This window comes from Rhinolophus hipposideros (genome assembly GCF_964194185.1).
Source record: "Rhinolophus hipposideros genome assembly, chromosome: 6".
NCBI classification, from domain to species: domain Eukaryota; kingdom Metazoa; phylum Chordata; class Mammalia; order Chiroptera; family Rhinolophidae; genus Rhinolophus; species Rhinolophus hipposideros.
In genome coordinates, this window is record NC_138052.1 from 82,677,329 (window position 1) to 82,700,624 (window position 23,296).

The window sequence follows — 23,296 nt, forward strand, 5'->3', positions numbered from 1 at the left end:
GGATGCTGGCAAGGCAAAAATGACACATGTCCACTACACTCAGTCATGGCAGCTGCTGGTGCACTAGCTCAGACATGGTCCTGAGTGTCCTAGGAGCTCCTGCTATCTGGAATGGACAGAAGGGGCTCCACAGAGAAGAGCCAGCTAGTGGTTCCATCAGGTCCAATGCCCAGCAACTCAGACGACAGGAGCTTTCTGCAAAAGGGACTTCAGAATCCCACTGCATCCCCTAAAAAATCCAGATAGTTCATTGATGAGTTCAGCAACACATACTCCCAAAATCAAAGAGAAAGAAGTTATTTCCCTGGATGTGAAGAAACTCTCCAGTGAGGCTGCTGGCACAGGCCGAGTTTCTCCAAGGGTGATCCTAAACACCAGCATCGGAATTCTTAAGGATGCTTATTGGAAATCCAGATGCCTAGACCCTACTTGAGAGCTTCTGAATTGTAAACTCTGGGGTCGTAGCCCCAGAATCTGCTGTTTTATCAGGTTCCTAAGCAGGGCTGGGACTAGGGTGGGGCTAATGAGGGGCTTAGCGTGCAGCATTTAAGGACGTGCTCACTCCTGGGGCAGAACCTACCCTTACACAATCCTGAGAGTGAGCACATCCTTAAATGCTGCTCCCCAGGCCCCTCACCTCCCTCACCCTCATCTGGCCTTGCTCCAGAGGCTTGAGAATTCTGAGGCAGTGTTTCGGACTGAACTGTGTCCCCTCCAAAATGCGAACATTGAAGTCCTAATTCCCAGGACCTCAGAATGTGACTGTATTTGAAGATAGGGCCTTTAAAGAGGTAATTAAGATTAAATGAGGTCCTTAATTCAACATGACCGGCCTCTTCATAAGAGGAGGAGATTAGGCCTCTGACACAGAGGGAAGACCAAAAGAGAAGCCAAAAAGAGAGGCCTCAGAATGAAATCAACCCTGCTGACAGCCTGGTCTCAGACTTCTACTCTCTAGAACTATGAGAAAAGAAATTTTTGTTGCTTAAGCCACCAAGTGTGTGGTATTTGTTATGATAGCTCCAGCAAATTAATGCACACACCAAGTTTGAGAACAAAAGGAAAAACAACATGGGGTAAAGGGAATACTTTGGATAAGAAATCAAGACACAAATCTGCTAAAAACATATTATACATAACTTTATTTTCCTTTTGAATTAAGAGAGTTCATACAAATTTGACTTCCTGAACAAAGCAAACCACACACCAATAATTATCATAGAGCTTTATTGATCCAAAAGTACTTGCCAGGTAAAATGAATCACTGTGTAACTCTGGTTGCCAGAATCATAATGATGCCACAATTGAGATTTATTGCCCACCTTTACAATTAAATTGTAAAATCTTTTGGGAGAGCATGATACTCAGTTATTAATTTGAAATTATTTCACTTTTCAAATACCTTTCTTAGAAATAAAAAGTATAATAATAAAGTATGTTAATTTCCATTCCTAATTTAAAAAAAAAAACACAAGCTAAAGGTCGTTGGTTGGGACTTAAAAATGCATGTATTTCAAGAATAGCTTTTGCATAGTCAAAATTGGTAACATTAAAAAAGCACAAGATGATTTTTCCACATAAATTATAAGCTCCTATAAAGTAAACAAGACTGAAGGCATTCTCAAGACTGAAGGCATTTGGGGACACAGGACACCACCTTCTTTCCTTAGGTTAGAGCTTGGCTTCACACTTTAAGGAGTCTTTCATCCTTTTGACAACAGTAAGGTCCCCTGTCCCCTTGGGCCAGTTGTCATGATCTGTTAAGTAAGTGGAAAACCTCACGTCACATGCAAATCTATTAACCTCAGAAGTCCTAGTTTCCACCAATCCCTCTTGTTATTTTCCCTGGTTCATCCCTTTTCTCAAAAAGAAAAAAAGCAATTATTAGGACAAATGGCGTAGGTTTTGAAAAAATCCTGGATTTGAATCCCAGGTCTGCCACTTACTAGCTTTTCTGAATTTGAAGAAGCTACTCCTTCTGAACCTTGGTTTTCTCATCTATTCAAGAGGATAACGGTATCTATCTTTTACACTTGATCTTAGCCAAAAGGCCGAGAAGCGATTCTATCTTTTAAAGTTGTGAGAATTTAAATGTGACACTCTAGGCACAGTGTTTGGCACACTACACATTCAATAAATATTACTTCCTTAATAATACTGATGATTTTAAAACAACATGCTTACTTTGTACCAGGCACATCTAGTTGCCTCCCCAGCATCCAATCCCTCATCTCCTCTTTCCAATAGGCTGTTTGCACCTCGGATTCCATGAAGCTCTGGGTAAGCGACCCCATTTAGACCACTGACTGATGATTAACTGATCTAAGTCGATCAGTGCACTCCATTCCTCTGGTTATTGGTTGAGCATGGACATTTGCATAAGCTTGTCCAAAGCAGAGTGGATCTCAGAATTTTGTGAGAAATGCTGAGAGAAAGTCATCCCCCTCCCCCGCCACCGCCTCCCTCTCTGTCCAGCTGGATGTGAACAAAGAAGCATAGCTTTAGGAGTGGCAGGCAGCCATCCTGCAACCAGGAGAGTCAGTCTTAAGACAAAGCCAACATCATAGAAGTGAAAACAGAGGTAAAAGAAAAATGAGATCATGGAGCTGCTGAGTCAGGTCTCACCTGCTTTTCAGTTATGGGAGGCAACAAATTCCTTTATGGCTTAAGCCAATTTGAGTTGCATCTGAAAGCATCCTATCTGACCCAGGGCTTCAAATGTGCATTGCCTAATTTAATGCTCCCAACAGATTACTAAATAAATACTATAAGTGACCCCACTTGATAGACAGGAAAATGGAGGCGTGCAGAGATTAATTTTCCCAAGATCATACAGCTAATCAGGGTGTAGCCAGCTTTCCGTCTGAGACATGCTCACTCCAAGGCTGACAATCTTAAAGAAAACACTAGAAGGCAGGGCTGAATATTCTCACTCACAATTTCAGGGAGTATATTCTTAAAAAATAAATGCGGCTGCTTTCCCTAAAAACTCAAAAAATGTTTTTGTACTGATAAAAATAGTGCTAGAAATACAAAAGAAAATCATTTCACTGGAGGACGGGAGAAGCAGTCACCTAGGGTTTCTTTCCCTTAATAAAGTTCTATAGTAAAGATATTTCAGTATTTTCTGTGACTAGGAACATTTCCTTTAAAAATCATATCATGAATATAAACCTTTTGCACATTTTGATGTTCTATTAAGAGAAAACCCTTATCTTTTAAGTAACTGCTTAAGACCTTTTGGAAATGTGAACATGAAAAGGCATAAAGTTAGTGACTACTCATTTCTTCACAGCTCACCTGGTATGTCATACATGTGACTATATAGAGATTGGCCGCCATCCACATCCACTAACTGTCCGGTGATAAAGGAAGCTGCTGGACACAGCAAGAAGCACACCAAGGGGGAGACCTGGAAATGGAAGCACACACATGCATACAGAAAAGTAGACACACCCCAGTTTGGGCTGCTTCCCATTTATGCGTAAACACCTCTCAGAGCACAGGACTACAACGTGAATCCTCCAGTGTGCTGCGCCATAATCTGACAGCACATAGACAACTGCCTTTTTCTACTTGAGCATCATGAAAATCAGGCAAGAGATTAGGGTGAAGACAACGTGCTTAGTTTATGCTAAACACTGTCAAAGGATGGGGCCACCACCCAGTATTATTGTGTACAGAATGAAGGAATCTTTATGTATCTTTTCTCCCCAAATGATGGGATGTTGCATTGCCCAGCTCCTAATACAATATTTGCCCACAGACTAGGCACCATTAAATAATACTGAACTTAATCGAACCTATCTGCTACGTAAAAAACATATAAATATTCAATGCTTGCTTTAACTTTTGGAGTTCAACATGGAGCTAAACTGAACTAATAAAATTCTGATGATTTAAAGACTTAACAAAGGTCATGGTTACTTGGGTGAGAGAGTTGTAGTTTGGCTGGATTTGGAAAGGAGCTTATTGGAGTGAATCTTCCTAACTGGTTAACTTTCAGAATTGAAGGTAGTTTTTATCAATTAGGTAACAAACAAGTTCACACGGTACGTTGTCATACCTAGGTATGATGGTTGTCTCAAGGAAAAGGATGTGTGGTTGAGTTGCAATCTGAACTAGACACTCTTTCCATGAAACACCATTTTTTTTAGTTGAAAGACTGACTAACAAGTACAGTTATTCATACTTGAATATTGGGCATTTTTCAAAAATGAACACAGTGAAACTGGCACTTCAAAGGAAACAAGTGACAGTATTTGTTTTCAATGATAGTATTTGAACTTTCAAGTGAAAATTAGAATTTTGGAAAACTTGTACTTTTACTCAAAACTTGTACTCAAAATTGTCACTATGAGTTTGACAATTTTCTATAACTTTAAGATTTTTATGAAGAGATGGGTGGTGATGTTAACTAATGTAATGTTTTGATATTGTACGTCAACACTTAGAATTGTGTGTCAACATCTAGAAGATCTGAAAAACTCAGTGAACCAACATTTTCCAAAAGACCAATGCCTGATGTTACAAAATCATCTATGAGCGAAAGACCCCAAAACAGTGCAAGAAAAACCAATGGATTTTAATGTAACAGGGTACAAAAATTTCACTGACATGGTTCCAGGTTCCACACTGCAACTAATCTTTAAAAAATTGCTACTTGTTGACTATTAATGAAGAAATATCTACAGTAATCTGAAAAGACTATTAAAATACTCCTCCCTTTCTAACTGTACATGTGCATGAAGCTAGATTTTGTTCATATGCTTAACTAAAACTACATATTGCAACGGATTGAATGAAGTGGCAAATATGAACACCCAGCTGTATTACATTAAGCCATACACTAAAGACATTTGTAAAAATGTAAAACAAATGTAAAAATTGTTTTCTTTCATTTTTGAAAAATGTAGCGATTTTTCACCAAAAATGTTACTGATTTTAACCCATAATGCCTATATTGCTATTATTTTAAATGAATTGATAAATGTTTCTCAAATTTCACAATTTCAATTTCTAATACATTAAATATAGATATTATTCACATACACAAAAAGAGTGTTCTGTCCAAAATAAAATTTAATCCTATAATTCCATTGATTAAAATCCCTTAAAACCCCTTAGTTTTCAGAATAAATATCTAAATATCTTGCTTAAAATGGCTCATCAAATGTTTGATTTAACATTTCATAAATCATTTTCATAAAATTTAATTTGCAAATCTGTTTTAGTTCAAGAATTCCATTTCTAGAAAATTTTTATTCCCTCACACAAGAATACATGACTATGTTCAAGGATGTTCACTGCAGAATTATTGGATTATCAAAAAATATAAATAGGGGGCAGCCAGTTAGCTCAGTTGGTTAGAGCGTGGTTCTTATAACACCAAGGTTGCTGGTTCGATCCCCACATGGGCCAGTGTGAGCTGCACCCTCCTTAAAAAAAAAAAAAAATGTGCAAAAACAGGGTATATTAAATATATTATGGCATATCCATAGCAAGTTGCAGAAAACTTCCTACTTTTTCTTATTTTTGTAAGAAAAAGTCGATAAATATAGATATTTTTGTGAGTGTATAATAAATTTCTAGAAAGATATACATCAAACTGATAATGAAAGCTACTTCTAGAAATTAGAACATATTTGCTTAAGAGTTTTATGGTTTTCATATTTAGCACTTTAATATATCTGGAAATTATTTTGTATGTGATATGAGATAGGGGATCTAATTTATTTCTAGATGAACAGCCAATTGCTGCAGGATTTTTTGCTGACTGGTCTCTTCTTTCCTCACAATCTGACATGCTTCTTGTATATTATAAACTCCCATATACACATGGTACTGATACAAGAGTCCATTCTATTGCACTTATTTTAATCTATTCCAGCACCAGATGTTGTAAATAAGTATAGCTTTATAGTATGTTTTGATATCAGGAAGGTCAAATCCCCCCCCATTATTCTCATTCAACACATTTTTGGCTGTTTTTACATAAATGTTTTTCTAGACAAACTTTAGAATGAATGTGTTAAATTTCAAAAATATATTAAATTTATACATTAGTGAAACTTGATTTTAATAAAATCGATTCTCTCCATTGAGGAATTTGCATGTCCTATTCTGGTCTTTTGGGGTTTTTGTGGGGTTTTTTTTGTTTTTTTTTTTCTGTTCTTCAGTAATAAGGTTTTTTTCATTTAGAGCTAAGTTTACTCCAGGTGGTATTTTAGTTTTTATTATTACTGTGGAAAAGATATCCTTTTTTAAAATTACATTTTAAGACTGATACAGCTAACATTTAAGAAAGCTACTGATTTTTACATCCTTCAATCTGGCCACCCTATGGAAATCGTGTATGGAACTCCAGAGAGTCATAATCATGTGACTTACTTAGGGTCTTGTGTACCAACGTGTGTCATGTGATAAAATAACTGAGCTGAAAAAGTGAAATGAAACAACAAAAACATGCTGCTCTTCATCCACACTGCACCCACTCCTGAATCAAGACTGCCTTGAGTATTCAAAGCACAACCAGGGTATTTGCCAAGGACCAGAAAGCCCAAGGAAATGGTTGGTGGCAATGGGAGCAATCACCACCTCTGCGAGCCAACCACTCTATGTAAAGAGGACAAAATAATGTCTTCAATTTCCAAAGTATAAAACAAAGTAATTCTAATTAATGTTAGAAATATATATCACCTCCTCAGGAACTCCAAGTCTTTTAGCGGGGATTCTCTGACAGCTCCTTGCAAATAATTCTCCTGCCAAATGACCATAGTTGTCAAAAGCAGTCTGGGAATAGATGACTCCCTATATTTAAAAATAAAACAGGACCAAAACAAAGCACAGAAAATTAAAATTTAATTGTAAAGACATCAAGGCAATCTGTCAACCGATACCCAAAATTAAGTGGTTTCGGTTTAATAGAAAAGTTCGTATTTCTAATATTAATTTTTCTCAATATTGTCAAAGAAATATAGTCAACCACTATTACAAATGGATTATCTGAATGCTCATTTTGTGACCTCCCCTTCCTTCCGAACCATCCAAGCCTGGATTTTTTTCGTAAAAGACTTGGTTTCTGAAAGCATAAATATACGAGTAGATCAGTGAGGCACTTAACTGGGAACAATGGGACAGGAGAGTCTATTTTATCTTCCACTAGGCTTCTCTGTTGTACAACACAGGACTGGACTATGATTATGTGAGACTTAGAAAATGCAGTATTTTCAGGGCTTGTCAACTACAGGGAAATCACAAATAAAACATTTGAATCTAACATAAATAAACTAAAATTGTTTATTTGAAAGCCAGTGAAAGCCAGTGAAATGACTCAAAAACTGTAACACAGGATAAAGCTACTTTAACTAGCTCAAAACTACAGGAGGTTATGGGGAGGAGGAGAGGAAACAGGGTGCATGGAAGTAAGATGAGGAAATTTGTCGGGATGACTTACTCCAAATGATACTGGGATGATATGTGGGTTTCTAATTAAACAATCATCTAGAAGTATTACGGTTCAGACATTAAACCTAAAAATGTCTCAGGAGGACAAATATAACTTTAGTTATTGCTTATAACACTAACATACCACTAAAGTTTTCAAGAAAGGCACTTTGGGAGACCAGTATTTCAAGGTATCAACATTAAGAATGGAACTACATTTCATTTATCCTATAAATACCTGAGTGTAACATGGGCATGGTAATGTCAGCTATGAAGGACTGAAGAGAAATGAAGTTTCTGGCTAGGAGTCTGCAATTTGTTAGAGATGAGATTTTCTACTAATGTCAACAAGTCAGTTTATGCTTCGTTCCCACTGAATAGCATGGATAACAATAGCTCTAGATTATATAGACGTGTCTATAGATGATATCCACAGACGTTATAGAGTTTCAGATCAAGGGATGATTACTATTTTAGCAATGAGCAGGAAACATCACTGAGAAGTAGATTTGAGCTGAGTTTTGCAGGATGAGTGAGATGTTTCATTTAATGTCTCTCAGTACCTGGCCAATATGCAATATTCAAGAAAGCTCAAGCTGTATCTTACTTCACACAAAAATGATAGTTTTTGAAGTTAATCATATTGTGATTTCCCCCCCCCCACCATCACTTACACTACATTTCAGAGAATTTTTCTCTTGACTTTTAATTGACCTTTAACTGGGAGTTCCTTCCTATAACTTTGACTTTAAATTTCTCTCTCTCCTAATACAGAAAGGATTACTGATATACCAAGAAATAGCAAACAAAATGATCCAGAAAAATTCATTCTTTAAAGCAGTGGTTCTCAACATTCACTGTGCATTTGAATTTCCTGGGTGGCTTTTAAAAAGACGGATGCCTGGATTATGTAGTTTGGATTCAAGATTATACATCACTATTTTTTAAACATCTGATAATTCTCTAAGATACAGCCTGGATTGAGAATCACTGCCTTAATTTTTAACCTTCTTGACAATCCAATCAAAGAATATTTATAAATCAAAGGCTACTGCCTTCTGATTTTAGCTACTTTTAAAAGCCAATCTTTTGTAGTATACACATATATTTAAAAAACCTCTGTTAAAAACACAAAATAAGCAGAAGAGCCCAATTTGTCAACAGCTTTCAAATAGAACGTTTACGTACAGGGGCGACACAGTTGATCCTTACTCCACTGCTGGCCCATTCCAAAGCTAAGGTTTTGGTGAGGTTGTAAACACCCTCTCTGGCAGCGCCACTGTGCCTTTAAAAGACAAAATATGAACATTATAACAGAGTCTGCTGAGTAGTCCTCTCATTCACTAAACTGACAGGTGACATACCAATGACTTGTCAGAGCCCCACAACCACATTCTTGTCATGAGGTTGTCTTTTTGAGTCTCTGGACAATGGGAAAGAAGTAGGCCCTTCCGTAGTAATGCCAAACCACAGCGAACCACAAATCACATTGTGCAGTCCCCCAGCTCACATCAGCGTAAGAGAACTATTGTGGAGAACTTTTCTCTTATGGAGGAAAACAAACCAATTGGTCATTTCGAGGGTTACAAGGCTGGTTGTTTTGTAAATCATTTTCAGCTAATAAGGGATAGGAAATTCATACATCAGGCTAGAAACAGTTTCTATACAGTTTCTAGACGTACCAACAGTTAAATAAATTTTAATATATTTCCAGACAAGAGACTGAAAATAGATAGGTCTGCATCCGTGTGGGGGTCTACAGAAGGTACAGATACGCTATGACTTAGACTTTTTAATGACAAGATTCTCAGAACCAAGTATGTGAGATCTGAGGGTGCACCTGCTTCTCACCAGAGAGTACCTCCTGAGCCCAACCTCCCTGAAGAAAACCCAGGTCAGTTCTAGTGTCAGTTGCGGCAGTCCTGCTGCGACCCCCAGGCAGAAGCCACGGCTCCATCTCTTGGAATTACCTGGGTGACCCCATCACCGTTAAATGTGGCCACAACTCTGTTGCTTCGGCACCCACAAGTCCTAGTGGAACTACAGGACAGGTTCCCTTGCCCTGTTTGTCACCACCAGTGCTAGGAGGGGCCTTTCTGGAGCGACACTCAACTGAGAAGGATGACTGAAAGACGACCACGCTCCTCCATACACCACTGGGAGCAAGAGGCAGAGGCAGGAACTGACATGCTTATGTAGGGTGTACACTCACATCCTGGCCCTTTTCTGTGAGGAGGACCTAGACGTGTTTGCCCACTTGCACTCAGCCCGACGACCAGGGCAACCGCAGGAGGTCCTGCCTCTCCAGAGAAGGTGCCACAGTTACACAGAGCCCCTGAAGAAGCCAGTGGCAGTCAATCAGAAACCAGGAACCACCCAAGAGAGACAACCACTAGAACTAAGAGAGAGGTAGAAAAACAGAGACAGAAATTACTCTGAATGTGAGCACCTAAACCACTTTGTAGACCATGAGTTCAAGGCAGGGCAAAGGTAGCAGAAAATGCCACCCCAAAATATGACTATAGAAGTTTAGGACATTTCACCCCCAAATAGGCCACTTTGACATGTCAATTATTTTGAGCTGTTGGCACTTGAAACACAGGAAATGCAGGGAGAGGCTTTCTCTGAACTCCCCTTTTCTGCCAGAAGACAGATCCTCCAAAAGGAACTCGATTGTCATAAATCCTCTCCCCCAAGAGTTTCACCAACTATAAAAGATTAATTCTTGACACAGGAGAGGAAACTAAAAGTCGACGCCACTCCCAAACTTTGTCACAAACTATCATACCTCCCATCTCTTCTTCCAAGGGCCCACTCATCTTTCCTAAAAAGCATCCACTCTCTTCTACAAGGCCTACATCTCCCCTCCCCTTTCCTTATTAAGATGGTATTTAAGTCTGATTTCTAAGCTACCTCAGGGAATTACTCATGTTCCCTGGGTATCTCCCATGTATCCCATGAATAAACTTCTGCTTGTTTTCCTCTTGTTAACCTGTCTTTTAGTTCAGGGGTCTCAGCTAAGAACTCAGAGGGTAGAGGGAAAATTCTTTTTCCTCCCCTACACAGTTCTCTCAAGGTTTGCTGGAGAAAAGAGACATTCGATAGAAACTCAATGCAAAGATAACAGCATTTTCAGACTACATTGTCACACTCAAAGACCCACGAAAGCAGGCAGAGAAGAGTGTGATGTCAAGAGCACCAGCAACAGGTGTGAAAGCTTGAAAGCCCCAGCTCGCTATGCCTTGAAGTCTTCCTCCTTCATAGTATTCAGCTCTGCAGGAAATTGAAAGAAGTGACTCTGGATCCCAAATCAGCACATCCTAATCAGCTTGTCTCTGGGATTTAAAAAAAAAAAAGAAAAGAAAAAAAGTCTGTAACCTTTATGAAGAAAAAGCAGAGTTCATCTGAATCCAAAGAGATTTATGGTGTATCCACTAGTCCTGGGTTCTGAAGGATTTGACTCTGGCTGGCACAGATGGATGACAAGCCTGAGTGGGCCATGGAGGGTTCATAAGGACTTCATTCTCACGAAGGCAAAGGGACCCTGTCAGAGGGTGGAATGGTGACTATGGAAGCTGTGCAATGACAACCATGTTGAATGAGGCACTGTCCCACTTATTCTTCTTCGACAGGAAAAGCCCAGAGGAACTGGCATTTATCTGGACTATGATCCAGATATGAATAAGATTTCATCTTGCTATTTGAATGACAGGTCTCACATTCACTCATTTACTGATAAGCTTTCTGAAGTACTGATGTGATTTAGTATCAGATGTGATTTAAAACCTCTTACAATCTGTGCAAGAACAGATTATGAAAGACAAACTGCCCTTAGGGTTGTCACATTGCTTCATTTTCTTCGTGTACGTTATAAATAGGAGGCAGAATCAGGTGCAACTCTCAATGAATTCAGCACTAACAAAATTTTAAAATGCTCCTACAATTTACACACATAAATGAAATCATATGGTACGTGCTCTTTTCTTCTTCTTTTAAAAAAAAAAAAAAAATATATATATATATATATATATATATATATATATATATATATATATATATATATATTGGGGGGGAATATTGGGGAACAGTGTTTCTCCAGAGCCCATCAGCTCCAAGTTGTTGTCCTTCAGTCTGGTTGTGGAGGGCGCAGCTCAGCTCCAAGTCCAGTCGCTGTTTTTTTTCAATCTTAGTTGCAGGGGGCGCAGCCCACCATCCCATGCGGGAATTGAACCAGCAACCTTGTTGTTGAGAGCTTGCGCTCTAACCAACTGACCCATCTGGCCGCCTCTCTAGAAGCTCAGTGGCAAATCGTTGTCTTCAATATAGTTGAGGAGGGTGCAGCTTACTGATCCATGTGGGAATTGAACTGGCAACTCTGTTGTTCAGAGCTTGCGCTCTAACCAACTGAGCCATCCAGCCACCGTGATATATGCTCTTTTCCATCTGGCTTCTTTCACTCAGAACAATTATCTGAGGTCCATCCATGTTGTTACATGAATCAACAGTTCATTCCTTTTTATTTCTGAGTACTAGTCCATTATATAGATATATTACAAATGTTTATTCATTCACCCATTCATGGGCATTTGGGCCACAAAAAATTATCTGTCCAAGGGAGATGTGAGTTGCTTTTTGGTTCACCTCTACCCCTTGTAATTGCTGACAATGACTCAAAAGATCAGCAGGTCAGTCTAAACTCCCTTGCATAGAATGTAATGGAAAATAGACTAGCCTCAGATGAAATTAAGAAAAAAATGATCAAAAACCCCATAGAAAAATGTGCTGAGATAGTAATACAGTTCACACACACACACACACACACACACACACACAAGATACCCAGATAGTCCTTCAACAAGTGAAAAGATGCTCCACTGAGAATACCACTTCTTGCCCCTCAGAGTTGTCCAGAAATTGAAATACCCATTTTGGGTAAGGCTGTGGGGAACTAGCACTCTCATACATTGCAGGTAGCAGTGTACAATGGAAAGAAATTTGGAAACCTAACGTATGCATTTACCCTTCACTCAGCAACCCAACTTTCAGGATGTACCCTGAAGATATACCTTCACAAATATGAAACAGATATTTACAATGTTATTCATTGCAGAATTATTTGTAATACCGTGTTTCCCCGAAAATAAGACCGGGTCTTATATTAAGTTTTGCTCTACAATACGCGTTAGGGCATATGTTCAGGGGATGTCCTCCTGAAAAATCATGCTAGGGATTATTTTCCAGTTAGGTTTTATTTTTGGGGAAACACAGTAGCAAAATGTGGAAACAGTACAAATTTCTTTTAAATTTGAGACAATATACTCATATTCATTTGAAACAATGAATTTGAAAAGAAATCCAAAGTCCATAGCGGTATACCAAAAATTTAATATGAAGGTATCGTTGTAGTAAAAATCTTTTAATGGAAGAATATCAGCTAATAAATAGACAATTTTGAAATTAAAAAAAAATCAACATTTTCTCACCCTCAATATAATAAAGATCAACAATGTTTGCTAAAATCATCATGGCAAAGAGAATATTCACATAGTGGCAAAATATCACCCTACGGATTATAGATTACTTAATAATTACACAGGAATTAAGATCACCATTTTAATTAGTTAACAGGTAATTTCTGGGATGAGATGGTATAGAGGATTTGACTTTCTACTTGATACAGTTTTATATATATATGTGTGTATATATATATATATATATATATATATATATATATATATATATATATATATAAACTAGCATGCATTGTTGTTAGTACACTAAGGTAGGTCCATTTCATTAAAATCAAGATTCTATGTTGGAAAATAAAAATAAAACTTTTTTTTATTTTAAAAAATGAAAGGAATCAGAACTTATAAAAGATACTAAAGAAATGAGCAAAAGTAATCTTTTGAAACTAGACTTTTTAACTGCTAAACATATGGTTTTCAAGTAGCTCCCTGGCATATTATTTTTCTACCTGGTCTACTTGGATGAACTTTTAGACTATTATGAAAGAATCTATCGATCCAGCAAGCTACATTAGTTCACTGATTTCCTTTCTTTAAAAAAAAGTTTGCTTGTAAAAATTTATCAAAATCAGAATAAGAGTCAAGCATGTCAGACTTCATTATGGAGTAACAATTTAGCAGTTCTGCCTAAAATTTAGTAGGCATATTCATGATATTCAAATCTAAATTAACATAGGTTAGTTTCATTTCCACACCTTAACAAAAATGACGTCTCCAAACAATGACGCAACATTGGACTAGAACCCTGGGTTAGGGTCCTCAGATAAAATACAGACCATTCAGCTAAATTTTCATTTCAGATCATGAAAAAAAAAATTTACCATAAGAATGTCCCATGCAATATTTGGGATATCTTTGTAATAAAAAATTATTAAATGGGGCATCCTGTTGTTTGTTTTCTTTTCTTGGTAAATGTGGCAACGATAATATGAATGGGAATGTTTTAGAAGTACACTTTTAAAGTTCAAATAAAGGGAAGTGGTAAGTATTGAGATCACAACTCATTAAAGGATTCATGATCTAGATTTAAGGCATTTTCCCTATCCTGCTCCCCCTATTCAGAAGACAAAACCCAAACACAGTTGTTAAAATCAAGCAAAGGGAGACAAGCCTTGAAAGTTCCCCAGCAGAAAAAAACAAAATCATGCAAACGAAGCTTAACTTAGCTTATTTTGCAAGGCTAACTTAACTTGGGTCATCTATTGCTTATGCCCCTTGAAATTATAGGCAAACTTAAACTGTTTTCCCAGGTGTATGAGGTAACCACAGAAAAACTGAATACTGTAAATAATAACTGTGCAGAATAAATAGTCACTTCGATCTCACTATATAAAGTGCTTTATAACAATAACAAGCCCCATTCCATGTTTTGGCTTAAGTGCTCCCGATTTGCAAATTGTCTTTTTGGTATGTGCACAATAAAATTGTACTCAATACTACTTCAGTGATTTCCTGGTTTTACTGGCTATTTCTGAACCTTTGACACGCAGGAAAAAATGTATTAAAATGCTTACGCAGCTCCTGGAAATCCATTTTTAGTACTCATAACGATATTGACAATAGATCCTCCATGCTCTTTCATCCAGGAGTTGTAAACTGCAGGAAACAAACAAATGAAAATCATACTAAAGTGTCCTGACCCTATTTGATATATTTTAAATTGTAATTTATGTTTCTTCTTACAAAAAGCCTGATTGAGGTACAATTTACATACTGTAAAATTCATCCACTTTGTGTATAATTTATTGATTTTTAATAAATATACAGAATTGTGCAACCATCATCACAATCCAGTTTTAGAACATTTCCATCACCTCAAAAAGTTCATTTGTGCCTATCTGCAGCCTAACCTATCCCACAGCAAACACTCATTTACTTTCTATTTATTTGCCTCTTTTGAACATTTCACATATGGAGATGAAATCACACAATATGTGGTCTTTTATGTATGGCTTCTTAGAATGTTTGTGAGGTTTACCCACGTTGTAACACTTATCAATAGTTACTTTGTATTGCTGAATAGTATTCCATGTATGGTATGCCACGTTTTATTTATTCATTCACCAGCTGATGAACATTTAGATTGTTTCCACTTTTGAGTGGTTATGAACATAAGTCTTTATATAGAAACAAGTTTTTATTTCTCTTGGGTAAATACCTATGGTTGGTATACAGGGTTATGTGGTAACTCGGTTTAGCTTTTTAGGAAACTGCCAAACTGTTTTCCAACATGTCTCCACAGTTTTATATTCCTACCAGAAATGCATGAGGATTCCAGTTTCTACACAATGTTGTTGTCTGACTTTTTGATTATAGCCATTCTAGTGGGTGTGAAATGGTATCTCACTGAAGTTTTGATTTGCATATCCTTCATGACGGATGAAAGGTGCTGAGCATCTTCTGATGTGCTTATTCGGCATTCACATGTCTTCTCTGGTGAAATATCTATTAAAATCTTTTGCCAATTCTTTCATTGGGTTGTTTTCTTATTATTGAATTATATAAGTTCTTTGTATATTCCGGATACAACACCTTTTTCACATATGTGATCTGGAAATTTTTTCTCCCAGTCTATGACTTATCTTCTCATGTTCTTAATGGTGTCTTTTGAAGCACAAATGTGTCTAATTTTAAGTCTAGTTTATCAATTTTACATTTTATCGATGGTATTGTTGGTGGTATATCTTAGGACTTTGATTAACCTAAGGTCAGAAAGATTTTCTCCTTTGTTTGCTTCTAAAAGTTTTATAATTTTACTTTGTGCATTTAGGTCCATGATCCATTTCGGACTTTTGGTTAACTTTTATTTATGGTGTGAGGTAAGGGTCATTTTGCAAGTGGATATTCAACTGTCCTAGTCCATTTGTTGAAAAAACTATCATTTCCCCATAGAATTGCATTAGCACCTTTGACAGAAATCAATTGACCATAAATATAAGGGTTTATTTCTGGACTTTGCATTCTGTTCCTTTATCTATACATCTATCCTTATGCCAGTACCACAGTGTTTTCAAACCAAGAAGCAGCTTTGAAATCAAGAAGTATAACTCCTCCAACTTTCTTCTTTTGTAAAATTGTTTTGGATATCCTGGGTCCTTTGCATTTCCATATATATTGTAGGACCAGCTTGTCAATTTTTGCAAAAAACTGATAGGGATTGCATTGAACCTACAGATCAATTTGGGAAGAAATGCCATTTTAACAATATTGAGTCTTCCAATTCATAAGCAAAGAATGTCTTTCCATTTTAGATCTTTCATTTCTCTCAATAACGTTTTGTAGTTTTAGGCATAGAAGTCTTACACTTCTTTATTAACTTCATTCTTAAATATTTTATAATTTTTGAAGCCCAATTTGACATATAGGCATCCATTCTATTCATACAAATGAAGACAAGGCTAGAGATATATCTTAGGACTCTCTTCAACAGAAATCTAATTTTTAGAATGTAAAGACCAGAGAACAATTCAATACTATTAGAAAATTAAGCAAAAATAAATATGCTTTCCTGTGAGTTCTTACCAATTCTTAACATATGACAGTAAAAAAAAAAAAAAAGGAGTAAAACCACTAGAAAAGAAGACATGAAATACAATACATTTTAAATCTAAGATAACTTTTTCACATTATTTTCACAGTGCTGAAGTTGCAATGTCTTCCAATTGGTGGCAGCGTGCAATTATAAATAGTACTGTTTTTACTTTGTTAACAATATATAAAATAATGATGCATTTCACAATTGACTATACATTGACTCAGTGAAATACAGTAATTTTTTAGACAACATCATTGTATATCTAGAAAACCCGAAATACTAATTTGACATACTATTAAATAAAGCCACAAATCATTAGATAAAGCTACAAGATTTGAAAAAATAATTCATCAATAAACTAACAATAATCCAATTTGTTAAATTATTGGGTGGGAAAAAAGCCCATTCAAAAGAGCAATAACCATAAAAAATATCTAGGTGTAACCTTTATAATAAATATGAGATCTCCATGACAAAAACCATGAAGCTTTGCCGAAAGATATAAAAGAAAAATTCATTAATGAAAAGACATGTCATCATGGGAAGACAATATTTGAACATGTTCATTATTTCCAAAGTATTAAAAAGTTTAACACAATTCCAATCAAACTCCCCAGAATTTTTGAGGGAGAAACTTGAATATCAAATTCATCTGAAAGAATAAATGGTTATAAATCGCCAAGAAATGTGTGGAAATGAAAATAAATAAAGCAGTGTGTGCCACGTCAAATATTTTAAAAATTTGTAAAATGATTTGACCCTAGCAGAAGAAAGGAGAATAAGTTTATTTAAATTACCTTAGATATTCTGCTTCTGCTTAAATACTACTATACATTTTGCAGTGCAATTATCTTTGTGTTTCTCCCTTGACATTTTCCAGGGCTATTATGGCGAAACGTCTTCAAGATATTTGGGATAGTCATCAGATGCCAGTCACAAGTCTAGGTTGCTGTTACCTGGGCTTCTGAGTGGCTATACATCAGAGGTTCCCATAACCATAACCTCCTCCTTGGATTCCACTAATGTGCTACAGCGGCTCACAGAACTCAGGAAGCCAGTTTACTCACTAGATTACCAGTTTATTACAAAGAATATTAAAGGCTATGAATCAACAGCCAGATGAAGAGATATATAGGACAAAGTCCTAAGCAAAGGAGCTTCTGTCCTCATAGAGTTTGGGGCCCAGCACCGTGGCATGTGAAGTATTATGGTTCATCAACCTGGAAGCTCTCTGAACCCCATCCTTTTGGGTTTTTATGGATGCTCCATTACATTGGCATGATTGATTAAAGTATTGGCCATTGGTGACTGATGCAACTTCCAGCCCCTCCCGCCTCCCCAGAAATCAGGGGGCGGGACTGAAAGTTCCAAACTTCTACTAGTCATAGTTGGTTCCCTGGCAACCATCATCACCGCCATCTTTAAGGGATTTCCAAAAGTCACTTTATTAACATAAATTCAGTTGTGGTTGATAAGGGTTTATTATGAATAACCAGACACCCATTTCACCTTTATGGCTCTGACGTGATTCCAAGAACTAAGGACAAGAGATCAAATATAACAAAAGATGCTCCCACTGCTTCTACTGCTCAGGAAATTCCAGGGGTTTGGGGGAGCTGTGAGCCAGGAACCGTGGATAGAAAAGTGTATTTACAAATCACAACATCACAGTCCCTTATGATTATGGAACTACCATAATATCCCTAGACTACCTACCTAGACTTTTTATGTGAAGGATACATAAACTATTGGGGAGGAGGGAATAACTTCCCTCTACCTTCCTAGATTCTTCCATCTGGTCTAAGTAAATCTACATGAGAACGATTAAGAAGAGAAAATAAGCAATTTGAATTATATGCATAGGTATGGGAACCCCACATACATGAGAGAGTCAGAGACCCCACATACGTGAGAGGTTCCCAGAAAAAGTTAAAAAGGTATATATGGCACTCTGAGCTAAGGAAGAGGTAAGGTGCTGTGGGGCTTCAGAGGGGAGGAAAGTAACTGAAGGATAAGAAGAATATATGCATATGTTCAGTAATTAGATGTTTGCCCTGCCCTATAGACAGGTCATAAAAAGGAATCTCTGGTAATAACTCTGATTATGGCTAAGGCCCCCAATTTACATTCTTCTAGGTAGTTAAGGAAGGGTAGTTAAGGAAGGGGTAGATGTTTCCCCTGAACTTGCAAGGTCTTGATTGCCTTCAGCTCAAAATAATCCAAATGCCAAAGTAGCACATCTTAGGGACACTGTTCTCAACCCCTTCATTATCGTATTTAAACTGTTGTGTGTTTTTTTGGGGTCTCTACACTGGAGCAGCCAATCCTGTATCACAACGAATACAGAGCTTTATATTGCTAGTTAAATTAAAATGATGCTCGAGAATGTCTGCAAGAGCTTTGATTTAGAGATACTAAGAATATAAGCCTAACTCATGTTGGGCTAAAGATCCTTTGGGTCAGAATTATACTGACTGCAAGAGCTTTGATTTAGAGATACTAAGAATATAAAGCCTAACTCATGTTGGGCTAAAGATCCTTTGGGTCAGAATTATACTCGTTCTACATTTTGCATCATGAAAATGTCTTGGACAGTTTGAAAGGAAACCCTTGTGTTACCCAACCTCAGGGGTTTAATGTTTCCACATTATGTGAAACATAATGTGAAACATAACCTTTAATCCAAAAACTATGTGTATATCCTAATTAGTAGTTGGAAAAAACGTGGACTCTGGTATTCTCCCGAAAGACTTGACTGAATTAATTAACAGGCCCCTATAACAGATTTAATAGATTCATTTCTTAAAAACAAAGTAAGCGGGTGAGTTTAATTTCATGAAAAACTTTGTAGCTATACCCGTGTACAGATCCTTAATCATTGTCTCATGTTAAATTCCTAGAAATAAAATCCTAAGATCAAAAGATATCCATATTTTATGAATATTGCCAAGTTACCATCCAGAAATGTGGCGATTTACATTCCTATGTTGTATGTGAGTAAATCAGCAAATGTTGCCGCCATGGAGCTTCTGAGCCCCTAACAACTTCTTTTTCAGGATTCTCTATGAGCACTAAACAGACACCCTGACTTCTGAGGTTACCGATCACACTTGCCTGCTTTGCACATGTAGAAGGTGCCTGACAAGTTGGTTTCAATCACAGCATGCCATCCCTTTGAAGTGATATGCTCAGCAGGAGACATGTACTGGCCTCCTCCATTGTTTACCAAGAAATTGATCTTCCCATAAATATCTAAGGTGGATTTGATCAAATTATTCACCTAAAGAAAGACATCAAAAGCAAACTGGTTAATAACCTAATCCGCTCCTTGGACCGATGGCTAGCTCTAGGATAATAACAGAGCTTACAATCTCTCACTGTCCATGGCAACTCTAAGTACCACGGTAGCCCCAGATTATAAAGCTAAATTTGTAATTTTGCTTCCCTTCCTCTCCTTCTCCTGAGGTGACTTAATCAGTCATTAGACTACTCTCTTTCACAGGCTGTGCTTCTCATGAACCTTATGTGAGACAGCTACCATAGGAAAACCTGCAGCACAGTCCGGTTTAGGAACAACTACTGTAAATTAAAATGAGTGAATAAGTGACATAGATATATCTGCATTACCTCCTCTTCTTTACGGATATTGCATTGTATGGGAGTGACTTGAGACTGGCTGGTGGCAGGCAGGCTGGCCTTCAGTTCATCAGCAGCAGATTTCAATCTATCAAATTTACGGGACGCAATGACCACATTACAGCCTGAAGAGAAAACAGCCAAGTAAGTAATTTGCTTTCACTGGTTTTCCAAATTCCACAAATAATAATGTTTAGCACATATTGCATGTGTTCTAGTAAAAGGAGATGAATTATGATTCCTGCTTTTGGTCAAGATGGAGGAAATAGGAACTGTTTCTTTGGGGGGAGGGTCGGGGGTTGTAATGCAAATGCCTGACTTAACCTGTGATTATCTAGCCATCCACTTCATAGATGGCTATCTTCAGTAAACACAGTGCCACACAGGAGAGATAAAGAGCCAGGTCACCTCCACCTACTGAGGCTCCTCTGTTCTAGAGATCTTGGTCGATTTTTCGATAACTGACTATTTGCGCTACTTGTTTTTTCTCTTTCTCTGCTTTAAATTCACACTCCTATATGTTAAACTCACCAATAAAGCGTGAGTCTGTCAAACTTTAGGTCCTCACCCTCTACCCCAATAAACGCAGAACCCCAGGGCCCATGTTCTCTCTCTACCCCTGTCCTCACTTTGTGGCCCCAAGTGTGCTATGTAATTTCCAGGTCCTGTAAGCAATAAACCCCTTTTTTTTCTTCAAAGTTTCCTGATGGTTATTCCTGAAGAGCATCTTGAAATCATAGTAAGAACCACAAAGGCCGGTCCAACCTCAACATTGGTTATTGATGGGCTGAGACCATAACAAGCCTAGTCACCTGCGCAAGAGAAAGTACTGTCTTGCCTCACAATTTCCACTTACATTTCCCACTTTCATTTTAACCACCGTCCCTAACTTCTGCTATAGGCAAAGAAAGAGAGTGATTAACCCAAGCACAAAGAAAAGAAACTGACTTGAATTCAACTTGAATGACCTTAGGTATTCCCTGATAAAATCAGGACTCCCAGTCTAACAGCACCTGTCCAACAAAGAGAGCTTCAATCCTGTTCACTAGATCCTACTCTCATGAGGGCTTTTAGCATCCTCTTAGAAAAAAGAACAGTCAAGATCATTTGGATATGTAAGACAACACAACGATCAGCATTTTTAAAAACATGTCTGAACATTCAACTTGTAATTTGCACCAAAAAATAGTTGACTTTTCCCTGGCAACAGAATTGGCTAACATTTTATTTCATTGTATTTGCCCAACTCGAGTGTCTATAATAATTTTCAGAAAGTAGCCATTAATTCTGGCATAAAAAAAAAGGTTAGAAAGTCATAGTAAAAATTATTTGTATATTATTTCGCTGAAGGAAATCCATTTCTAATACAACTTCATTACATATGTGGGTTTTTCTAAGTATATGAAATATTTTTAGAAAGGCACTCCACCTCTTTCATTGCAATCTCAAAGGGATCCATGGCTTCCAAAAGATTAGAAGACGCTGTCCTAATGTTTCATTCTATCCTAATAAAAATAGTCTGCCACTGTGCCCCGGTTCTGACATGTAGTGTTTGGGCAGTGCAAACTTACCAAATTGGAAGAAAGTTCAAATGTATGAAAACCCACAAAGGGTTGTGCAAGGTTGAACCAGAATCCAACAAACTGTATGAAGCCTAGTCTCTGACCTTCACATAAAATGATAACTGATTCTATTTTTCTCATGGATTTTCCAGAAAGGGCATAGAGTTTGGTGTTGAGTGGAGTGGGCAATAAAGGTGACGAGGCTATACTAGGGCCAGATTAAGAAATGCTAATTTTCCTTTTTTTCTTATTAAAAAAGATATGTATTTTCATTGTTTTCAACATACTTTTTTTTTTTTTTTTAGTGCTATGTGCCTGGCATCAGAAATACAGTTGTAAACAAAGGCAACTTACATGTTCACACAAAAAATTGAAAAATGAAGACAATTTAACCCCTTATAATTCAAATCATTTCCGGAAAAAGTAGTTGCTGTTAACAATGCTATAAACTTCCAGTCTTTTTCTGCATATATACTGTAGTTTTCATTAATAATCGTATCAGATTATTAATCATTATTAATAATCATAATTATTAATCATGTGCCTTTAAAATATCCTTTTATAGTTTTTTAATTCAATGACAATATACATCTTCATATAGGTACATTTTATCTATTTTCCCCTTCGTGGTTTCTTTCCTTGTTTATGTGCTTACAAAGTCCTCCTTTCACTCAAGTTATGGTAAATATTATAAGTGATGAAAGAAGATTATCTGATGGGAGCCTCTAAAGTGTTACAAGCTTTACCAATGAAGTCTTCCCATGTTTCCTAAACACTCATTAGGCCATCTATACAAGGGTAATTCCATATGGTTAATTCCATAGCATGGTTCCGCAGGTCTCCTTATTCCCTACCCGGGGCACTAATACCCTATTTCCCCAAAAATAAGACCTAGCCGGACGGTCAGCTCTAATGCGACTTTTGGAGGAAAAATTAATATAAGACCCGGTCTTATATTACATTATATAAGACCCGGCCTATTAATATATTATATAAGATCGGGTCTTATAGTTAAGTAAGACCCGGTCTTACACTAAATTTTGCTCCAAAAGACGCATGAGAGCTGACCTTCCGGCTAGGTCTTATTTTCGGGGAAACAGGGTAGTGGTTCCATCACCCAACACTTCTCCACAATTCCTTAGAGCTCTCCTGTCTCCCTCGCGGTTTCAATCTCGCCCACCTCTACACCTCTGCAACTGCAGACTCCCCCAGCCTCGTGCAGTGCTCCCTGGCTCCCGACCCCAGGTGATGCCAGCTTGTGTCCCTACGGCCCTCTAGGGCTGGGTCCCCTGGCCCAGGGGCCTGCTCACGTACCTAAATGCAGGAGTTCGCTCGCAATGGCCTTTCCGATGCCTGTGCCCCCGCCCGTGACGATGGCCACTTGATTCTGTAGCAAGCCCGCGGTCAAGCAGCTCTTGCCCTTGGCCCAAGAGTTCATGGTTGTCAGCGTGTGAGCGCCTGCAGAGCAAAGCAACTTCCGTCAACCTGAGTCCCCGGGATCTTCGCGGGAGGCAAGCCTCAGAGCCCACGTGACCCCGCCCGCCCCGCCCCCGTTTCCCCCGGCCCCGCCCCCGGCCCCGCCCCGGCCC

General features: G+C 37.7%; 1 protein-coding gene across 2 annotated transcripts; it reads right to left on the reverse strand.

Moving 5' to 3' along the window:
* Positions 1 to 1,117: 1,117 nt before the first annotated feature.
* PECR (peroxisomal trans-2-enoyl-CoA reductase) lies at positions 1,118 to 23,244 on the reverse strand. 2 transcript variants are annotated; one of them, XM_081051921.1, is made up of 8 exons: positions 23,022 to 23,244; positions 20,137 to 20,270; positions 19,624 to 19,789; positions 14,489 to 14,570; positions 8,635 to 8,731; positions 6,700 to 6,810; positions 3,301 to 3,412; positions 1,118 to 1,757 (listed from the first exon to the last, which is right to left on the reverse strand). In XM_081051921.1, the coding sequence occupies exons 1-8, from the start codon at positions 23,143 to 23,145 to the stop codon at positions 1,672 to 1,674; spliced, it is 912 nt and encodes a 303-aa protein (XP_080908047.1). In that variant the 5' UTR covers positions 23,146 to 23,244; the 3' UTR covers positions 1,118 to 1,671. The 2 variants fall into 2 exon arrangements, with proteins under 2 accessions (XP_080908047.1, XP_080908048.1); XM_081051922.1 differs by having other exon boundaries at positions 1,127 to 1,757; positions 8,635 to 8,725.
* Between the last annotated feature and the right edge of the window lie 52 nt (positions 23,245 to 23,296).